The sequence below is a fragment of the Nothobranchius furzeri genome, chromosome 4, assembly GCF_043380555.1.
Source record: "Nothobranchius furzeri strain GRZ-AD chromosome 4, NfurGRZ-RIMD1, whole genome shotgun sequence".
Classification (NCBI taxonomy): Eukaryota; Metazoa; Chordata; class Actinopteri; order Cyprinodontiformes; family Nothobranchiidae; genus Nothobranchius; species Nothobranchius furzeri.
Window position 1 is genome coordinate 52,649,622 of NC_091744.1, and position 17,172 is coordinate 52,666,793.

At 41.7% G+C, this 17,172-nt stretch overlaps 1 protein-coding gene across 1 annotated transcript in view; it reads left to right on the forward strand.

The window, feature by feature from the left end:
* Positions 1-680: 680 nt before the first annotated feature.
* The window catches only part of LOC107395673 (F-actin-capping protein subunit alpha-2), a 44,295-nt gene continuing 27,803 nt past the window's right edge, over positions 681-17,172 (forward strand). Inside the window, exon 1 of the mRNA XM_015975097.3 lies at positions 681-842. Coding sequence (XP_015830583.3) covers positions 804-842 — 39 coding nt within the window. The 5' untranslated portion in view covers positions 681-803. The remainder of the gene's footprint in view (positions 843-17,172) is intronic.

Sequence of the window (17,172 nt, forward strand, 5' to 3'; positions counted from 1 at the left end):
GCCGGTGCGCCACTCAGATAAACAAACAGGATGGTACGTCTTCGGTGCATCTTGGGCGATCGTGAACGAACGGAAGGACAACAGAGTCTGGCGATCATAGGAGATGGTAGCAGGGACACTACTGAAGAGGATCGCAGACAGGAGCAAGGTGGAAAAGAGGAGGTTAGTGGAGAAAAGTTTGAAAAAGTGGCCGGTGACTGCAACTGAATGCGACTAAATCCAGTGTTCCTTTGGTGAGTTTAGTTGCATGCAAAAATGTAACCCCCAAATATTAAACTACTTATTCACTGCTATGAATGTTTGACCAACTTCAGTCCTGGTTATACCTGATGGATTGTGTGTAATTCTGATGTAGTAGTGACCCTGTAATTAGGATGATATGACACAGATTTTATGTATGCAGATGATCTCTAGGGGGAGCATGTTTCAAAAAGCTGTCAATAGTAAAACAGAACACACAGTTATGTTAAATGGAAATAAAATAAAACGTTAGAGGTAAGTCTGAGAGAGAAAGTCAGAAATGATGATAAATATGTTTACAATCATTTTCTTGACTGTGTTTATTATACCAACTGCCCATATTAGTCTGTTAACATTAATTATGAATGCGAATTGAAGGCTGTATGTTATTAAACAGGTTTATTAAAGTTATAATTGAATGTAGTTCTTTTTGCAGTCTACTGAATACTGATCGTGTTTTTGATGCAGACTGGGCAAAAACCATCAGCCGCAGCTGGGAATCCACCCATTATGTGACGTCACGGGTCTCTGACAAGCTGGTGGTGCCGACACCGGAAGAAAAGATGGCGGATCATGAGGAGCAGCTATCCGACGAGGAAAAGGTAATTTACTCAATAATTGCTGTTAAAACCCCGCGGATGACTGCTTGACCTCCACGTTTGGGGTGCACACGGTGTGGCCTTTTGGCACACAGCGGGGTCGGTTGGTGTGAGGGAATTTGGCCAAAACTCGGGCCGCAGCACAGCGCTGCTGCTTCTGCTTTATTATTTTTAGCTCAACTTCCGCTCATTTGAGAATCTCAAAACGGTGGCTCCTTGTACGGTCCTGACTCAAAATAGGACCCGCGAACCTATTACAGATTGACCTAGGCTTGCCCCCTACTCATTTTCGCTCGGTGGGTTTGTGGTTTCGCTCCGGTCTCTCTGCTTGTTGGTGTTACGGAAGTTTTCGCTAGCTAGGTTAGTTAGTTAGCATAGCCGCTACCTGCTAACAGTTAGCCAGACTTCCCAACACGCCCTTCGCTGTTTCACACCACCATTCCTTTTCTGTCTTTTGTGTTATACGTGATTACGTTGAAAGTGATCTAATGTAACGCTATTTTATGTGGATCTAACTGGCTGAATCGTTTGGGCAGCCGCCTTTTGTGTTCTTCAAACAGGACCGGTAACTCCCCGAGTTAGCCCTAAAGATGAGGAAACTACGAGCTCCGGAGACATGACAGTTACCTGTAACTAATTCTGTTAGGACTGCGTTACTATTTCTGCTTCTCCATTTAGAAGTCTCAATTTTAAACGTGGTTTTATATTTTTAAGCGTAGCTCTTTTTGAGGATTTCCTGACTTGCAATGAATGTGGTTATGTAAGCAGGGTTCACACCCAGTGACACCCTTCAGGCAGACGGACTGTTCACATTTCTCCAAAAACAGCCTAGTCACATCAAGTCTGAACCGTTTAGTTTTACTTGACAACCTTAAATTCGTTAGTTTTTGCTTTATGACCGCCATCGCGGTCATAAAGTATTATTAACGTTAAGCATGACTTATTTAACACTTTCTCTTCTCAGATGTTCTGTAGATTTGATGATGTGTGATCCGAAATGACCTGCAAGATGGTGTAAAACTTGCTGCTGGTCACTAATGTAGAAATGAAAATAATTCATTTGACATCACAAACCTTTGTGTCCGATTGGGATTTTATCACATCTGTCTGAGTTGTTTGTGGTCTGGCAGCTCTTTGGCCAGTCAGTGTGACTAGTCACACACAGGAACCAGCTGTTAACTAAGCAGGGTGTTTTTAGTAACTGAGGGATGTATTGTTTTGCATCTTTGTGATGCATGTCCTTTTCAATGTGTTAAGGTGAATGGTAATGGCATGCACCTGGGATAGATGTGTGTATGTATGAGTTCATGTAGACGAATTTACAAAAGGGGTCCACTGTAGAGATTTGTGAGCTATGCACCCTAATGGGGGAAATGCACACCTGTAGGGTGAGAGAAGATGAATGCTTCTGATGTTTGCATGTGCTGACAAGTGTGTGGCTCCCAGCAGCATTCAGGCAGATGTGCATGCTAGGACACTGTCATTAGCTCTGATTCATGGATGTGTCAAATGTTTGCTGCCCTTGAGAAGAAACAAAAGCAGTTTGAAAGTCAGATCCTCTCTACATCTCCACCACAGCAGATGCAATTAGATGTTTAAAACATTACCTAGCAGTTTCTGTTTTGGTTGAGATACTCCAGAGACTAAATGTATTTCAAACCATGCAAGCAGTTAAAAAACAGTAAGTTTATCCTCCATCAGTAATCGCAACTCCACGACATGTCGGACATTTCTGTCTTTTATCAAAGTTCAGGAATGACCCTGTTGAAGTGATGGCGAGTGTGAACTAGGGCTGAACAATTTTGAAAAATAATCTAATTGTGATTTTTTTCTTCAATATTGCAATTGTGACTTAATTCACGATTGTTTTCTCAAGGGGCTTTTCTCATATTTCAACTAACGAAAGCAAAAACAAATCTATGTAACTTGTATTGAATATTAACACGTTTATGTATCCACATGTTTATCTACATATCATATCAACACGTTTATTTGTCTACACATACATAAACACTCGCATAAAGATTAAATTTTGTATTTGATGGTGCAATGCTTTGCAGCCAGGGGCACATCACTTGAAGGAGCATAGGTATTAGCATCAATTGTGAAAATTGATTTGTAGGAATGAAGTGTGTCCCATTTTTTGAAGTCTTTTGTTAGGGCTGTAGCAAAGCGTCAATGACGTCGACGGCTCGATTCTAAAAATTCGTCGACGTCAGATCCGGTAGTCGACGCACCACGCCCATTTGTTGCATGCCCAGGAGTTTGTAAATAGATGAGGAATCTGCCTGTTTTTCCTCTAGTTCGCCCTCTTCTCCGCCTTCACTAACATCTCCGCCAAATACCGAAGACCCGGAACAACGTCCGTCCGCTACTAGATTCCTTTCCTGTTTTGCTCGTCTTCGTCTCCCGGCAACGGACAACAACTTCCGGGGTCAGATGCGCTGCTTCGTCTCTATCGCAGATGTAGAAAATCACCGGGAGAGTTTCTCCCTGCATAAGGGAGCTTCTTTCAGACATTAGGAGAGCTGTTTTTGTGGTAGCAGTCTCTCCTCCGTGCTGGTCTGTTTGCTGGTATTTTGGTTTATTTAAACTTGGTAACTTGAACTTGACGTTGGTAAAGCTACTGTTAGCGTTTTCGCTAACAGCTTCTTGCGTTTGGATAAGCTGTTACGTTTTGGTTTAGAGTTAATCTTTTTTGTGGTGTAGATCTCCCTTTAATTACATTTAGAGTGTTGTGGGTTTTCGGTTTAGTGTAAAATATCACCTTGAGTTTGGTTTAACCAGCCAGTTTAGAGTTTGGACCTTTGGAGATTCTTATTTTGGTCCAGAACCCTGTAATCTTTGCCCAGTGGGACATCCCTACTTATTTGTACTTTTGTTTTAATTCCCCACAGGCAGAATTAGTTTTACTATTCCCAACCTGTGGATGCAAAGATTTATGTTTTTTTGTAGTTGTAAATAAACCTGATCATCATTTTAACTTTTAAATCCCGTTATTGTCCCTTCCCTTTTGCACATGAGCCAAACTCCCCAGGAAGGGTTGTAACACCACTCGTCTCACGCACATAAGTGACCAAAACAAAGCAGCATGGAGACACTCCATCTTCTACCACCTCTCAGGCAGCAGCCTGCACTCCCAAGTTCTACACATCACCGGAACATAACCAATACAATAAAAGCAGTGTTTTACAAAATGGAAGACCTGTAGTGTTTATTCTCTTACAGTAACAATTTATCAATTTTATTGAGGAATTTATTAGAGATTTTTTGGTATTTATTCGTTGTGCAATAAAAAATAATTGCTAGATTAATCATCTAAATAGTCATTAGAATAGTCGACTATTCGATAAAATAATCGTCAGAATAATCATTTTAAAAATAATCGTTTACCCCCAGCCCTATCTTTTGTCTTGCCCATGCAGAGCTTCTGTAGTTCAGTTAAATCCATAGATGCTAGCCAAAACTTAAGCTTAAGTCTCTTACAGTTTTCTAGCTTTACTAAAATATCTGTCTGTACTTATTTGATAAATGTCAGTTTTTACTTTTTATTAGACTCTAAATGTAATAATCTGGCACATTCCTAATTTGTAAGAATGTAATCAGCCATATTAGCATTACGCTGTGGGGTTTTCAATCTATATTAGCATTATGCTAACCACTAGGGCTGTCACGGTAACCGCAAAAAATGAAATATCGCAATATGAAGAAACCCACCGCGCTGCATCATGGGCCACCGAGATTACTGAACGTGATTCAACTCAATGATGCATGTTGAGAAGGATGGCTGCACTGGTATCAAAACGAAACATTACTTTGCTCCTTTGGGAGCACTTTGGTTTTCAGTACGTCAGCTGCTGCGCAGCCAGAGTCCTTGGCCGAGACAGAGCTGCCACCAGCGGCAAAAAAAACAAACACTCGGAGACCTGCTGAAGTCCCGGACAAGCACTGCTTCTGCAACCATCCCGAAGAGAGTTTGAGCTGGAGCTCACTCGCTACCTGCAGGAGGAATGCATCCACCCTAAAGAAACCCCCCTGACATGGTGGAACAACAAGCGGGAGAGATTCCCTTTGCTCGCCAGTCGCACGCAAGTACGTGTGCGTTAGTGCAACGAGCGCACCATCCGAGAGGGTTTTCAGTGTTGCTGGAAATGTTGCCACCCCTCTCAGATCCTCTCTCAAACAGTATATGGTTAACATGCTGGTTTTCCTTGTGGGTAACAAGGACGTGACCGAGCTATAAATCACCGTCATTCGTGTGTATGAAAGTGAAAGTGAAATGATAGTGCGCCCGCCCGGTACATGTAATTTTTTATGCTTGATTTTAAACAACTAAACAAAATGGGGACTTGTTTCTTATTTGTTAGATGCTGCAGCCACATTTGCATTTAAAAGTTTAACCTTCTCCTGAATTTTGTTGTTTTTAAGTTCACTCGGACTCCGACTGTCGGAGAAACAAACGTTACTGCGATCTGTGTTGTTACTGCCCTTTGATCTGCATTCAGTAAAGTGTTATAAAAGAAGGCACGGCAATTTTTAACCTTTTTTAAATGTGTAAACATTATGTTTAGATAGTACTGCAATAAAAAAAAAGTGCTGCAATAATATCGCACACCGCAATATTAAGCCACCCTGAATCACCGCAGGGGGAATTCCTCAACCGCGACAGCCCTACTAACCACTCAATTCAATTCAAAAATACTTTATTAATCCCAGAGGGAAATTGATTGCTGTAGTAGCTCATAATAATAATAATAATAATCAAGTCAAAGAGTTGTTGTATATTACAATGGCTGTTGGCAGGAAGGATCTCCAGTAGCGGTCAGTGTTGCAGCGAAACTGAAGAAGCCTCTGGCTGAAGACACTCTTCCGTTGTCGTACAGTCTTGTGAAGAGAATGCTCAGGGTTGTCCATCCTTTTCTTGATTCTCTGGAGAATCCTTCTTTGCATTATCTCCTCCAGCGGTTCCACAGTCATCCCCAGAACAGAAACAGCCTTTTTTATTAGGCTGTTGAGCCTTTTCAGGTCCCTGCTTCTGATGCTACTACCCCAACAGACGATGGTTCAAGAGATTACACTCTCAACAACAAACTTGTTGAAGATCTGCAGCATCTTGCTACAGACATTGAAGGACCTAAGCATCCTCAAGAAGTGCAGTCTGCTGTGTCCCTTCTTGTAAACGGCTTCGCTGTTCTTTCTCCAGTCCAGTCTGTTGTCCAGGTGAACTCCAAGGTATTTGTATTCGTCAACCACCTCCACTTCTTCTCCCATGATGGAAACAGTGTTTGACTCCACCCTGTTTCTTCTGAAGTCTAAAATCATCTCCTTTGTTTTGTTCACGTTCAAGGTCAGATGATTGTTCCCACACCATGCCACAAAACGCTCCACCAGCTGTCTGTACTCAGCTTCCTTTCCATCTCTGATACACCCGACAACTGCAGAGTCATCTGAGTATTTCTGTAGATGACAGGTCTCTGATTTGTACTGGAAGTCTGAGGTGTACAGGGTGAAAAGGAATGGTGAGAATACAGTCTCCTGTGGTGCTCCAGTGTTACTGATTGCCTGGTTTGATGTGCAGTTCTTCAGCCTCACAAACTGTGGTCTGTTTGTCAGGTAGTCTTTAATCCAGGCGATAGTTGAGGCCCCCACCTGTGTCTTCTGGAGCTTCTGGCAAAGTACATCAGGCTGGATTGTGTTAAATGCATTGGAGAAATCAAAGAACATGACCCTCACAGTGCTGCCTGCTTTGTCCAGATGACAGTGGGTTGGTTGAAGCAGCTGGATGATGGCATCTTCAACTCCAACTCCATGGCGATAAGCAAACTGCACTGATATGTTCTAGTTTGCTTATTCAGGTGGACCAACAGGATTCTCTCCAGGACCTTCATGATGTGGGATGTCAGGGCAACCGGTCTGTAGTCGTCATTGACTGATGGGTGAATTTTCTTTGGAACTGGAACAAGGCAGGATGTCTTCCACAGGACTGGAACCTTCTCCTGGGCCGGGCTGTGGTTGAAGAGGTGCTGCAGAATCCCACAGAGCTGCTCTGCACAGGCCTTCAGTACTCTGGGGCTGACACCATCTGGACCTGCAGCCTTGTTCCTGTTCAGTCTCACCAGCTGCCTCTTCACCTGACTTCTAGAGACAAATAGGTGGGAGGGGGAGGTAAATGGAGCAACAGCATCTCCTGACTTGGTTGAAGACAGATTTATAGAACCAGAAGAGTCCATGACTGTGTTAGAAGAGCTGGCGTGTGACAGGAAAATGTTGGATCAGAGGAGGATGGGATGTCTGAATGGCTGGGGACGGGCGAGGAGGATGCTGGGTTTGTTCCTGAACTGAACCTATTGAAGAACTTGTTCAGTTCATTGGCTGTGTCCAGGCTGCCATCTGTGCAATCCTTCCTCTGCTTGAAGCCTGTGATCTTCTTCATCCCTGACCAGGCATCTCTGATATTGTTCCTCTGTTGTTTGTTCTCCAGCTTCTTCCTGTATGCCTCCTTGCCGTCTCTGATCTTGATTTTCAGTTACTTCTGTATACTCCTCAATAATTCCCTGTCTCCCTCCTTGAATGCTCTTTTTTTCTCATTTAGCGGATTCTTCAGTTCACTGGTGATCCAGGGTTTGTTATTAGCGAAGCATCTCACTGTTCTGGTGGGTATGATGTTGTCCACACAGAAGTTTATATAGTTAGTGACACATCCAGTCATGGCATTGATGTCATCTTCATATCCTTGGCAGAGAGTCATCCAGTCTGTGGTCTCAAAACAACCCTGCAGGGCTTCTTCAGTGTTCTGTAACCATTTTCTCACAGTTCTTGTCACAGGTTACCTCTGAACAAGTGGTTTATATTCTGAGCAGAGAAAAACAAGATTGTGACCTGATTGTCCCAGAGGAGGTCTCGTTTTGGACATGTATGCATTCTTTTCATTTTTATAACACAAATCCAATGTCTTGTTTTCTCTGGTGGAGCAGCTGACAAACTGTTGAAATGTTGGAAGTGTAGCAGAGAGCGAGGCATGATTAAAATCACCAGATATAGCCACAAATGCATTGGGGTGCTGGGTTTGTAGCTTAGCGACAACGGAACTGATGGCATCACATGCATTTTCAGCATTGGCTGAAGGTGGAATATTAACAGTGTCCAAGACGACACTGGTGAACTCTCTTGGCAAATAATATGGGTGATAACTTACTGCCAAGAGTTCAACATCTGGGCTGCAGAGACGACATTTCACTGAAACATGACCTGGATGGCACCACCTGTTGTTGACAAGCGCTGTCACTCCACCTCCTTTTCTCGCTGCCAGTCAAATCATCTTTGCGATTAGAAAATCTCCTTTTGTCACATTGCAATTTAATTGCATATGCAATTAATTGTTCAGCCCTAGTGTGAACACTGTAGAAGGAAAAACGCCACTCATCTGGGATGAGGTGCTGGTTTAAAAAAGGTGAAACAAAAAGAGCAGAATCCGCACACTTCAATCTGCGATTGTGAGAGTTTTATTTTTCAAGCTTTTGGTCCAGAGACCTTCATCAGGAGTTGTATATGTTCATACAGAGAGTCCCTAGTTAAAAAAGACCGTTGATGTGAAACACCTGTGTGATTCAACACAGCAAAGCATTATGGGAAATAGAGTCCCATTCACTGAACCATGGTGCACTTAACATAAAAAGCCTACAAAAACATTTCTAAGTCATCTACCTACGGGGAGTTTTATACATTGCAAACATCAAGCTAAAAAGCCATCATAAAGCAAGGCAATACGATTTATAAAAGAATACAGCAATATATGTGTTTAGAGAAATACAGACATTTAAAAAACCTCGTTAAAACTTTGTGGTTGAAGTTTATTCAAAGTGTAAATCCAGAACAGTTTTTTTGGCAAAGTTTTTTTATCTATGTCACCTCCTCTGTGTAATGAAATATGTAAACACTGTACCACGACTCGGCATTATTAATCATTAATCTGAAATTCCAGGCAGTTCTTATTGGTGCAAGTTTTTGTTTTACTTTATTTACAGGTACTAAAGTGGAGGTACAAAGACCTCCTAGAATCACATCCAAAACTAAAGGACATGTATTCTAATAATTGGTAAACATACCACTATGGTATTCCCCAGTGGTTAATGGTCTCAGCCTTATACCCGATCAATGAATTAGGTCAGTGTTGAAATCTGCTCCATCCAGATGAAACTCCAGATAATGATTCTGAATAAAAGGGGAATGTCCCAGTGCCCTACTGCTGGTACTTTCCAGACGTAATAAAGCAAAAATACTAGAGGGACTCCAGCATCTATGATCCGATGTTATTCTAATTACTTAGACTCCTTACGTAATTAAAAGAGACTTCATTTATAAACTACTAATTCTGAACAGTCAGCATTCAAAAGGCATACATTTTCTACCATTATGCACCAAATGCACGAGTGAAGTTGCAGATTAAGCAAGATTTTCTACAATGAATGAGGTATGGCTCAGGATGACGAAGAAGGACTTAAACATCCCCTTTTACAGCTTAAGTGATTAAATAAAACCACTGTGATGACAACAATTATTCTCCTGATTTAGCCTGGCCTGCCAGACTCGCACTCTGTCGATTCTACACACTTCCATAAGGAAGCGTGGCTGGCCAGGCTACTTCTGACAACATACCTGAAAGTCAACAGTAATGGCTTGTGTGTTCATAAAGATGCTGCTGAAAGTGGAGTGATGGAGGGACAAATGACAGAAAGACAAACTAGGGATGTGCGTAGTTAACTGGTTAATTACTGTTGATGTAACTGGGTAAACTTGTTTTTACCAGTCCTTTTGCTGCGCTGGGTGCAGTATATTTTGTGCCACAATGGGGCGCAAGAGTGCCACTATCAAATATTTTTACTGGGCAACCGCAGAAGAAGAAATGAGCTTATCACATGACCAAACACATGCTCAAATAAAGTGGTTGGCAAAGAGCAAGCGTTGGAGCCATTTATTCTAAGTTATTTAATTCTGGGAACACAATAACCCCTTCTTTCCACCGGAGCCGTCAGCAGCACGTTACTGCAGCAGCACGTCATAGCTGCTGATAGGAACTGCTGTGGTCAACAGAACCTTTTCCACCGGAGCCGTCAGCAGCGCGAGTCGGCCGCGTCTCAGGAGCAGCATGTCGCGGCCCTTACGCGCCGGTTCTATTTTCTACGCGCTACGCATCTGAAACGGGTCAAGTTCGACATTTTTGGGGAAGGAAAGACAGCAAATCGGACGCGGAAACGGAGCAAAGCTCCCGAGATTTTCAGAATAAAGAAATGTACTAACTTCTGGTTGCTTTAGTTTTAAAAAAAGTTACTAACTGTGCGGCCCCGTGAGAAGTTATCATCTAGCTAGCGGTCTCCTTTGTTTTTCAGGTTCGTATTGGCGATCATAAAACGGACAGAACATAAAACACAAAACTTTTGGAGCCATGTTTTTATTTTCTCCTGCTTGTTGTTGTGTTTACTGATGAAGTCACTCGTGTGACTTCGTGCTCTGTCGGTGACAGCTGCTCCCCTTCTGCTTCACGTCTCGTGGGAAGGGCCAAGCAGCAGCTTACGCAAGCAAGACGTGCTGCTGCAGTAACGTGCTGCTGACGGCTCCGGTGGAAAGAAGGGGTAAGCCTCACATCAAAGCATTGAGCCTGGCAGAACATGACACAGCAAACTGAACCAAGACCAGCAAAAGGTCAGCATTCCGCGACACTCCTTGTGTCTGACTCCTAATTTGTCTAGTAAAATAAATAAATGTCAGTGTAATTTTTTTAGTTCAATGTAAGAAATAAAACCGTGGCCTCCATAATGCGCTTATAAGCATGCAATCGCGAGCAGTGCTGTGTATTTGATACCAGACGGTCCGCTGCTCAGCAAGTTCTGAGTCTGACAGACATTCCAGTTGTCATCCCACTTTCTACTTTTTGCTCATAAATGTAACGAGTGTGAGACTAAAGTTGTGCATCAGAATTATATTAAAAAGAGTAGACGGAAAAAGCATTTATAGAGCGGGGGGCAAATGTTTGGGGTGGGGGTGTTGGTTTTTGGTTAACCGGCTATTAACCGTTAAGGGGCATCGATAGCCAGTTAGAGCAATTTTGGTAAACGTGCATCCCTAAGACGAACATTCAGTTAGAGCATATAAATGTAATAATGAGGGACTGGAGACCAATGTAGTTTTGAAACAGTTTATTGTGGAAAAAACATGACGAGAAGTGTGTGTTTAAGTTGAGACTGGACTGATGCTCAAAATGCACATTTATGCCTGTCAAAAGCTGAAAAATATCAGCAATGATACATCATACAACATGTTTGGCTACACCCACCACCCAGCATGCAGCAGGCATTGTGCACAGCCGAGAAAAGTCTGCCCTGTCACAGGAATGGGCACCGCTCTATACAGTTGCATTTTAAGGAAGTAAACAATTAAAAATATGAGCGACGAGGCTACTGTAAATGTGTGCTCCATTGAAAAATATTTAATGATTTTCATTACAAAATCTGCTGATTTTAGAAGCATTATTGTTAGGATGTCGACATCGGCAAATATAGGTTATCAGCCATAACAGTGAGATTAATCAGTATCGGCCCAAAAGTTTAAATCTGTGCATCACTAATTATTTCTGATTATAATTGGTTGTGCTGGCTGAACATGAAAATAGTCTCCTACGTCTCTCTGCATTAGCTTTTGAATATAGATGTGAAACGCTAGGATTTGAAAAGCCTGACAGTGTGACACCACACTGTCATTTTAGGCTGCTGTCCGTAGTTTTCCCCTTTCAGGAATTGTGTGATTTTTCATCAATACAAAAATGTGATGATCTTATCATTTACTAGGGCTGCACAATATATCGAAAAATTATCGTCATCGCGATAACAGGGCGTGCGATAGGCCCATCGCAAAGCACGTCAAAAACGGTGATAAATGTTTGGTTCAAACATTTCCATCGGTGTCATACATCAACTTTTTGTAAACCAGCTGTTTTTTACGCAGAAGTATTATTTGACCAATCAAATGTAGCCCTTCTGATATGCGGCCAATCAGATGGGTCCGTTCACGTAATACGTCCGCCCCCTACGTAGATGTATATATGTCGTTGGTAGACCCTTAAGGAAGAGTTGCCCCGTGCTGCTCGGCTGTTTCCATCCGAAGGTTGATGTTTGCCAGCCTTACATAACCGCTCTTGTTTTCGGCACCACCGCTTCCTCCGCGTGCCGACACCGGAGCGTCGGAGACTGTGCTGCCAAGCGGAGCTTCCCACCCAGGCTGCGCTGACTTTGGGCTGCCGTGCCGCTGCCTAGTTCACCCGCTCCAGCACAGACCGTATCCCCAAAATTCGACTATCTCCGCTCAGCTCCGCCCCCGCTTTCCGCAGCCGCTCGCTTCCCTTGTTCGTCATGCTGGCTCAGATTAACGAACGCACTTTGTGCTGAGGTTTCAGGCTCCGGTTAGCTTCCAGCTAAAAGGCTACAGCACTCTCCTCCCAGTCCCACCCTGCTAAAGAGGGCCTGGAAAAGTTCCCCCACACATCAAAGTGATTTTTCATTTATGAGCTTTTATAACCTTGTTAATCAGGATAGTTGATTTGCTGCTGCACATAAACTGTCATTCAGAAGCTCTGCTAGCCAGTTATCTTAAGAGGAGCTAGTTCAATTTGTTAGCTTGTTGTCAGAATCATAGTTGCAGTTTCATCATCTGAGCTGCTTTTTAAGATCTAGTTAAACTTGTTCAATTTGGGGTTAAAAACAAACATTTTCACATATTTCCCATGTAGTTTTTTTGCCAGTTCCTCTTCTGAAAGGTAGACAATTGTTTTTCTCTTTCCCTCAGAAAATCTTAATATTCTCCTAGTTTGGCCCAGCACAGATCACTTCCCAATAGCAGCAACAGCCTTATATCATAACCACATAAGTGGAGAAAATGCTCAGTAGCAATGAGAAAATTTGCTGTTGCATTTAAGTGATGTTAACTATTATTTAACATTTAAACTTATTTTCAGATTTTTTTTATTTATTCTAAAAACCCTGGTAAGGGATGTTTTTCTGTATTTGGAGCATCAGAAAAAGTTTTATGGTGGTGGTGATGTTTTAAAGTCACTGAGAAACTGCATGCATGCAGTTTGTTGTTTTGCTGCTAATACAGTAGCAGGTGCAGCTGCTTATGTTTGCAATAAAAATGTTATGTTGTAATGGAATTCTTGCATTAGTTCTTGTTTGCTTTGAACCCAGAGCAGCCGTCACACGCCAGACGACATCAACACTGCATACTTTAGTATTTGTTCATTTATCGTGAGTAATATCGATATCGCAATATTAAGCACTGTTATCGAATATCGCAGGTTTTCCTAATATCGTGCAGCCCTATCATTTACTGTGATATAATGTAGGAAATACATCGTCTTGTTTTTTTAATTAATTTATTTTTTTGCTAAGCTTACCTGTCCCATAGAGCTTAATGCAATATGAACTGAGAACTTAGCACTAACCAATATTTTAGATAGGGTTGGGCATCGAGCATCGATTGGCACCGGTTCCAACATGTTTTTCCCAGAATCATTCAAAGTTGGTTTTTTTCAATTCCTAGTTTCGATTCCTAGAATGCCGACGTAAGAGGAATCCGCGGCTGATCTCTGTGGAAAAATAAACTTGATCTGCAAATTGTGATCAACGCTTTTCAAAGCTGATCACACCAGCTGTCGGTGTACAGCACGAGTCCCCCCTCCCCCACCCGGATATAAACAAACACGTCTGCCGAACTTTTACTCCGTAATGTAAACGTTAACTCCTGCAGCGTAGAGGAAACTTGTTCAAATACGTCAACACGGTGGATTTAATAGAAGCTTTAAAGAACAAACTCTGGACGGTGTGAGGCGAGTTTGTCTCACTGCAGAAAGAAAAACACACGGAGCGTCAGCAGTCAGACGCAGCCGCTCACCAACACTCGTGTGTGTGTGTGTGTGTGTGTGTGTGTGTGTGTGTGTGAGCGTCAGAAGGCTGAACAAAAACCTGAAGAATAATTAAAGTCATCATGCTAGAGATGCTTTCTCTGGTGGACCACACCAGCTTCTGCCACAATAAGTAATTACTATAATAATAAACAATATATTTTATTTCCTTTTTTGAAATATTTCTGTTGAGTTTTAATGTTTAAAATCTGTTAGATTGTTACTGACAGCAGCTACATTTACGTTTCACTTCCTGTTCTGACTGAACTCTGCTGCTGCTGGAGGTGTAGTTCTCAGTCATCCTGGACATGATCATCCTGAGAGTTTTAGCTGAAAACAGCTGGACGTTTCTGGATATGTTGGAGACATTTAACCTCTCATCCCAGAGGCTTGTTCCAGACGTTGGTTGTGGTCAGAAAAAAACACACTGGTTGTGCTGCAAGTCTTTTTCTTTTTTTTTTTCTTCTCCAAAACATGTTTTTGTCTAAATGAAGGTGATGTTTATAGAATTAAAATTCATGTGGAAGTTAAGATTATTTCATCAAGTAGAACCTGTGGTTAGCTGGCTCATGTAACACATGTCATGTCTTGAAAGAACCGGATTCAAAACGAGGAATTGGAATTGGAATCGTTCAAAATCAAACGATGCCCAACCCTAATTTTAGATATAATGAATATTTGGAAAGAAAATTACGGTTTTCTTTTGTGAAAATCTACTGAATGCTGCTCAGATCTGTATCAGTAAATCCACTATAGACTGTACGGTACTAAAAACATATTGTTTTACTGGACTAAGTCAGGGGCAGCTGAGCTTGACTGCCCATTTAATGCTAAAGTGTTGCACTAATACCAGTATTTGCATAGCATTTTGGAACCTAATCAGGTTTGAACAGAATTAAACCAACCATTGCTCATTAATAGCATCAAACATTTAACCATCAATTAAATAAACTGACCAAGTATTGAATATAAAGCAGATAAATAGAAATGTCAGTTAACAATGATTAAAAGTATTTATTCAGCTGATGTTTTTCAGGAACGTAAATTTAAATGGAATTTTGCATTAGCAGCACTAGGCTATCAGTAGCTATGTTTACATGCGCCAATTTCCCCTATCTGATTCAAAATTTGGTTGATTAGAAATCCCTTACCTCTGTTTACATGGACACTTAACTGAAATGATCCGATCATGCCATGAGTAATCGGATTAAATAAGTTGACCATGCGCAGTTGTCTTTCCCAGAAAACAGTTGTAAACAAACATCATCTTTTCCCCACTGATCTGATCTGAACTCGAGTGGTGTTTCGTTATTGGACTTCTGTGCAAGCCGCAGTTTGGCCATAACGAACACCATGTTTGAACATAAGGATGCCCATCTGTACTAGGGCTGCAACAAACGATTATTTGGATAATCGATTAATCGGATGGGGTCTCGACACGATTAATCGGATTACATGGGGAAATTTTTAAAAACTGCTAGGGAAACGTTATTTCTCTCCTTCCTTCACTTTATTTAACACAACATTATTAGAAAACAGTTCAATAGCAGAAAAACAACATGCCATCACCTAAATTGTCTTATAAGGTGCATAGACAGAGACCCTAAGCTACATCTATCTGTGACCTAAAATGCTTGGTCCAAGTTAAACAGCTTAAGGGCAATTCTCATCTGTTTTGTTTGATCTCATCTGTTGACATTTATTTTAAATGTAATTAAACATAGGCTGTGAATTAATCAAAATTGATCACTCTTTCCAAAAATGACTGAAAAAATACCAAATAAAACAAAAGTAAATGAATGCCATCCTCCTTGCGATGATGCCCTGGGCAACTGCCATAAAGTCACATCAAGAAATGCTGCTGATCATTCCAATGATCCCAAATAGACTCACATTAGGCCACATGAAAGCAACTGAACCCAAAAATATATTAACCAGTATATAACTGCACTCTCACACAACACGCCTGCAGCAACAGTTAGGACTCCTCCCTCCCTTTTAAAAGCATTTTTGCTTCTGAGGACATTGTGGTTGTAAAACCACATGCTAGTAGTCTGGCCCCGGTGTGATCAACCAGTTTCTGCGGGAATGTGACGGCGGAACCAGGGCCAGATTAACACTTTGTTGTACCCTGGGCAACAATATTCAAGGGCTCCATCATCACGACCCAAGGATCACCATAATGTGGTCACATACAGAATATTTTACTGTAATATGCAGTAAATATACTCAATACTTGAATGCCTGACAACACGTAACCCGCCCAGAGTAACCTTTGACCCACCTCGTGTGGTCTGACCAATGAGGAGAGGGTCTTAACTTGAGGCCCTCTCTTCATTGGTCAGTCTGCATGAGACTGACTCTCAACTGACGTTCAGTCGTAGGCAGCGAAGCGTCTCTCTGCAGCGCAAAAGCCCGGGTGGACAGGTTGTTTAATGTAGGGTGACCATATTTCCATTTCCAAACAAGAGGACAGGGAATCTGTGCCTATGACGTCACACTATGGCAACGCCACACAAACCATGTTGGGACCCATTTTTTGTAAGAACTAAATTATCAGATTCTGCCAATTAAAGGGCTCTAAAACAATTAATATGTAAATATTTTGCATATTTAATGCAAAATCTAATTTTTCTGCTTTAGTGCTGCAACAAGGTTTTATTAATAATAAATTATTATACCTTTTGTTTTACTACAGCATCGGTAAGCTTCCTGTGCACAGATTATTAAGGATGCTTGTTTCAGCTGTGAGATTAGACGATAGGATCAATGAAAAAATAAGTTGTCGCACACTCCATGGAAACTTTCAGAGAATCCACAAATAGTGGCTTTCACATGGTTTTGTTACTTTTTGCAAGTTAAGAAAAGCAGCAGATGAGACAGCATGTCTGATAATTTAGTTTTTCATCTGATAATATTAGAACATGTCAGTAATGTCTGAGGGGCTTTTATAAACACTGTATAACTAACACTACTGGAGAGGGCATGAATTACACAGAGGCTTCTGGGGAGCCCAGTTATGGGGGGGGGGGGGGCATTTTGCCTTGGCCCCCAAAATGTCTTGAAACGGCCCTGCGTGTGTGACTGAGTTTTGAAGGTGATCTGAATTGTATCAGATGTATAAATATGACATGTGTATAACTTATTGTTTTTTACTGGTAAAAACGTGTAGTGGAGGTAAATCTACCTACATTTGACTTTTCAACACTTTGTTTTGTTTTCTTGTTTTTATTTAACTATTTTCCTGTCCTGTCTGTCTCTCATCTTCCTGCATCTCCTCATAATTCTCCAGAAAATCTGTTGCCTGGATTCTTACCTTTTCACCTCATCGGTTACTTTTGAGCAGATCAAAGGGCTCTCCTGACCGAAAAGCTCAGAGCGCGT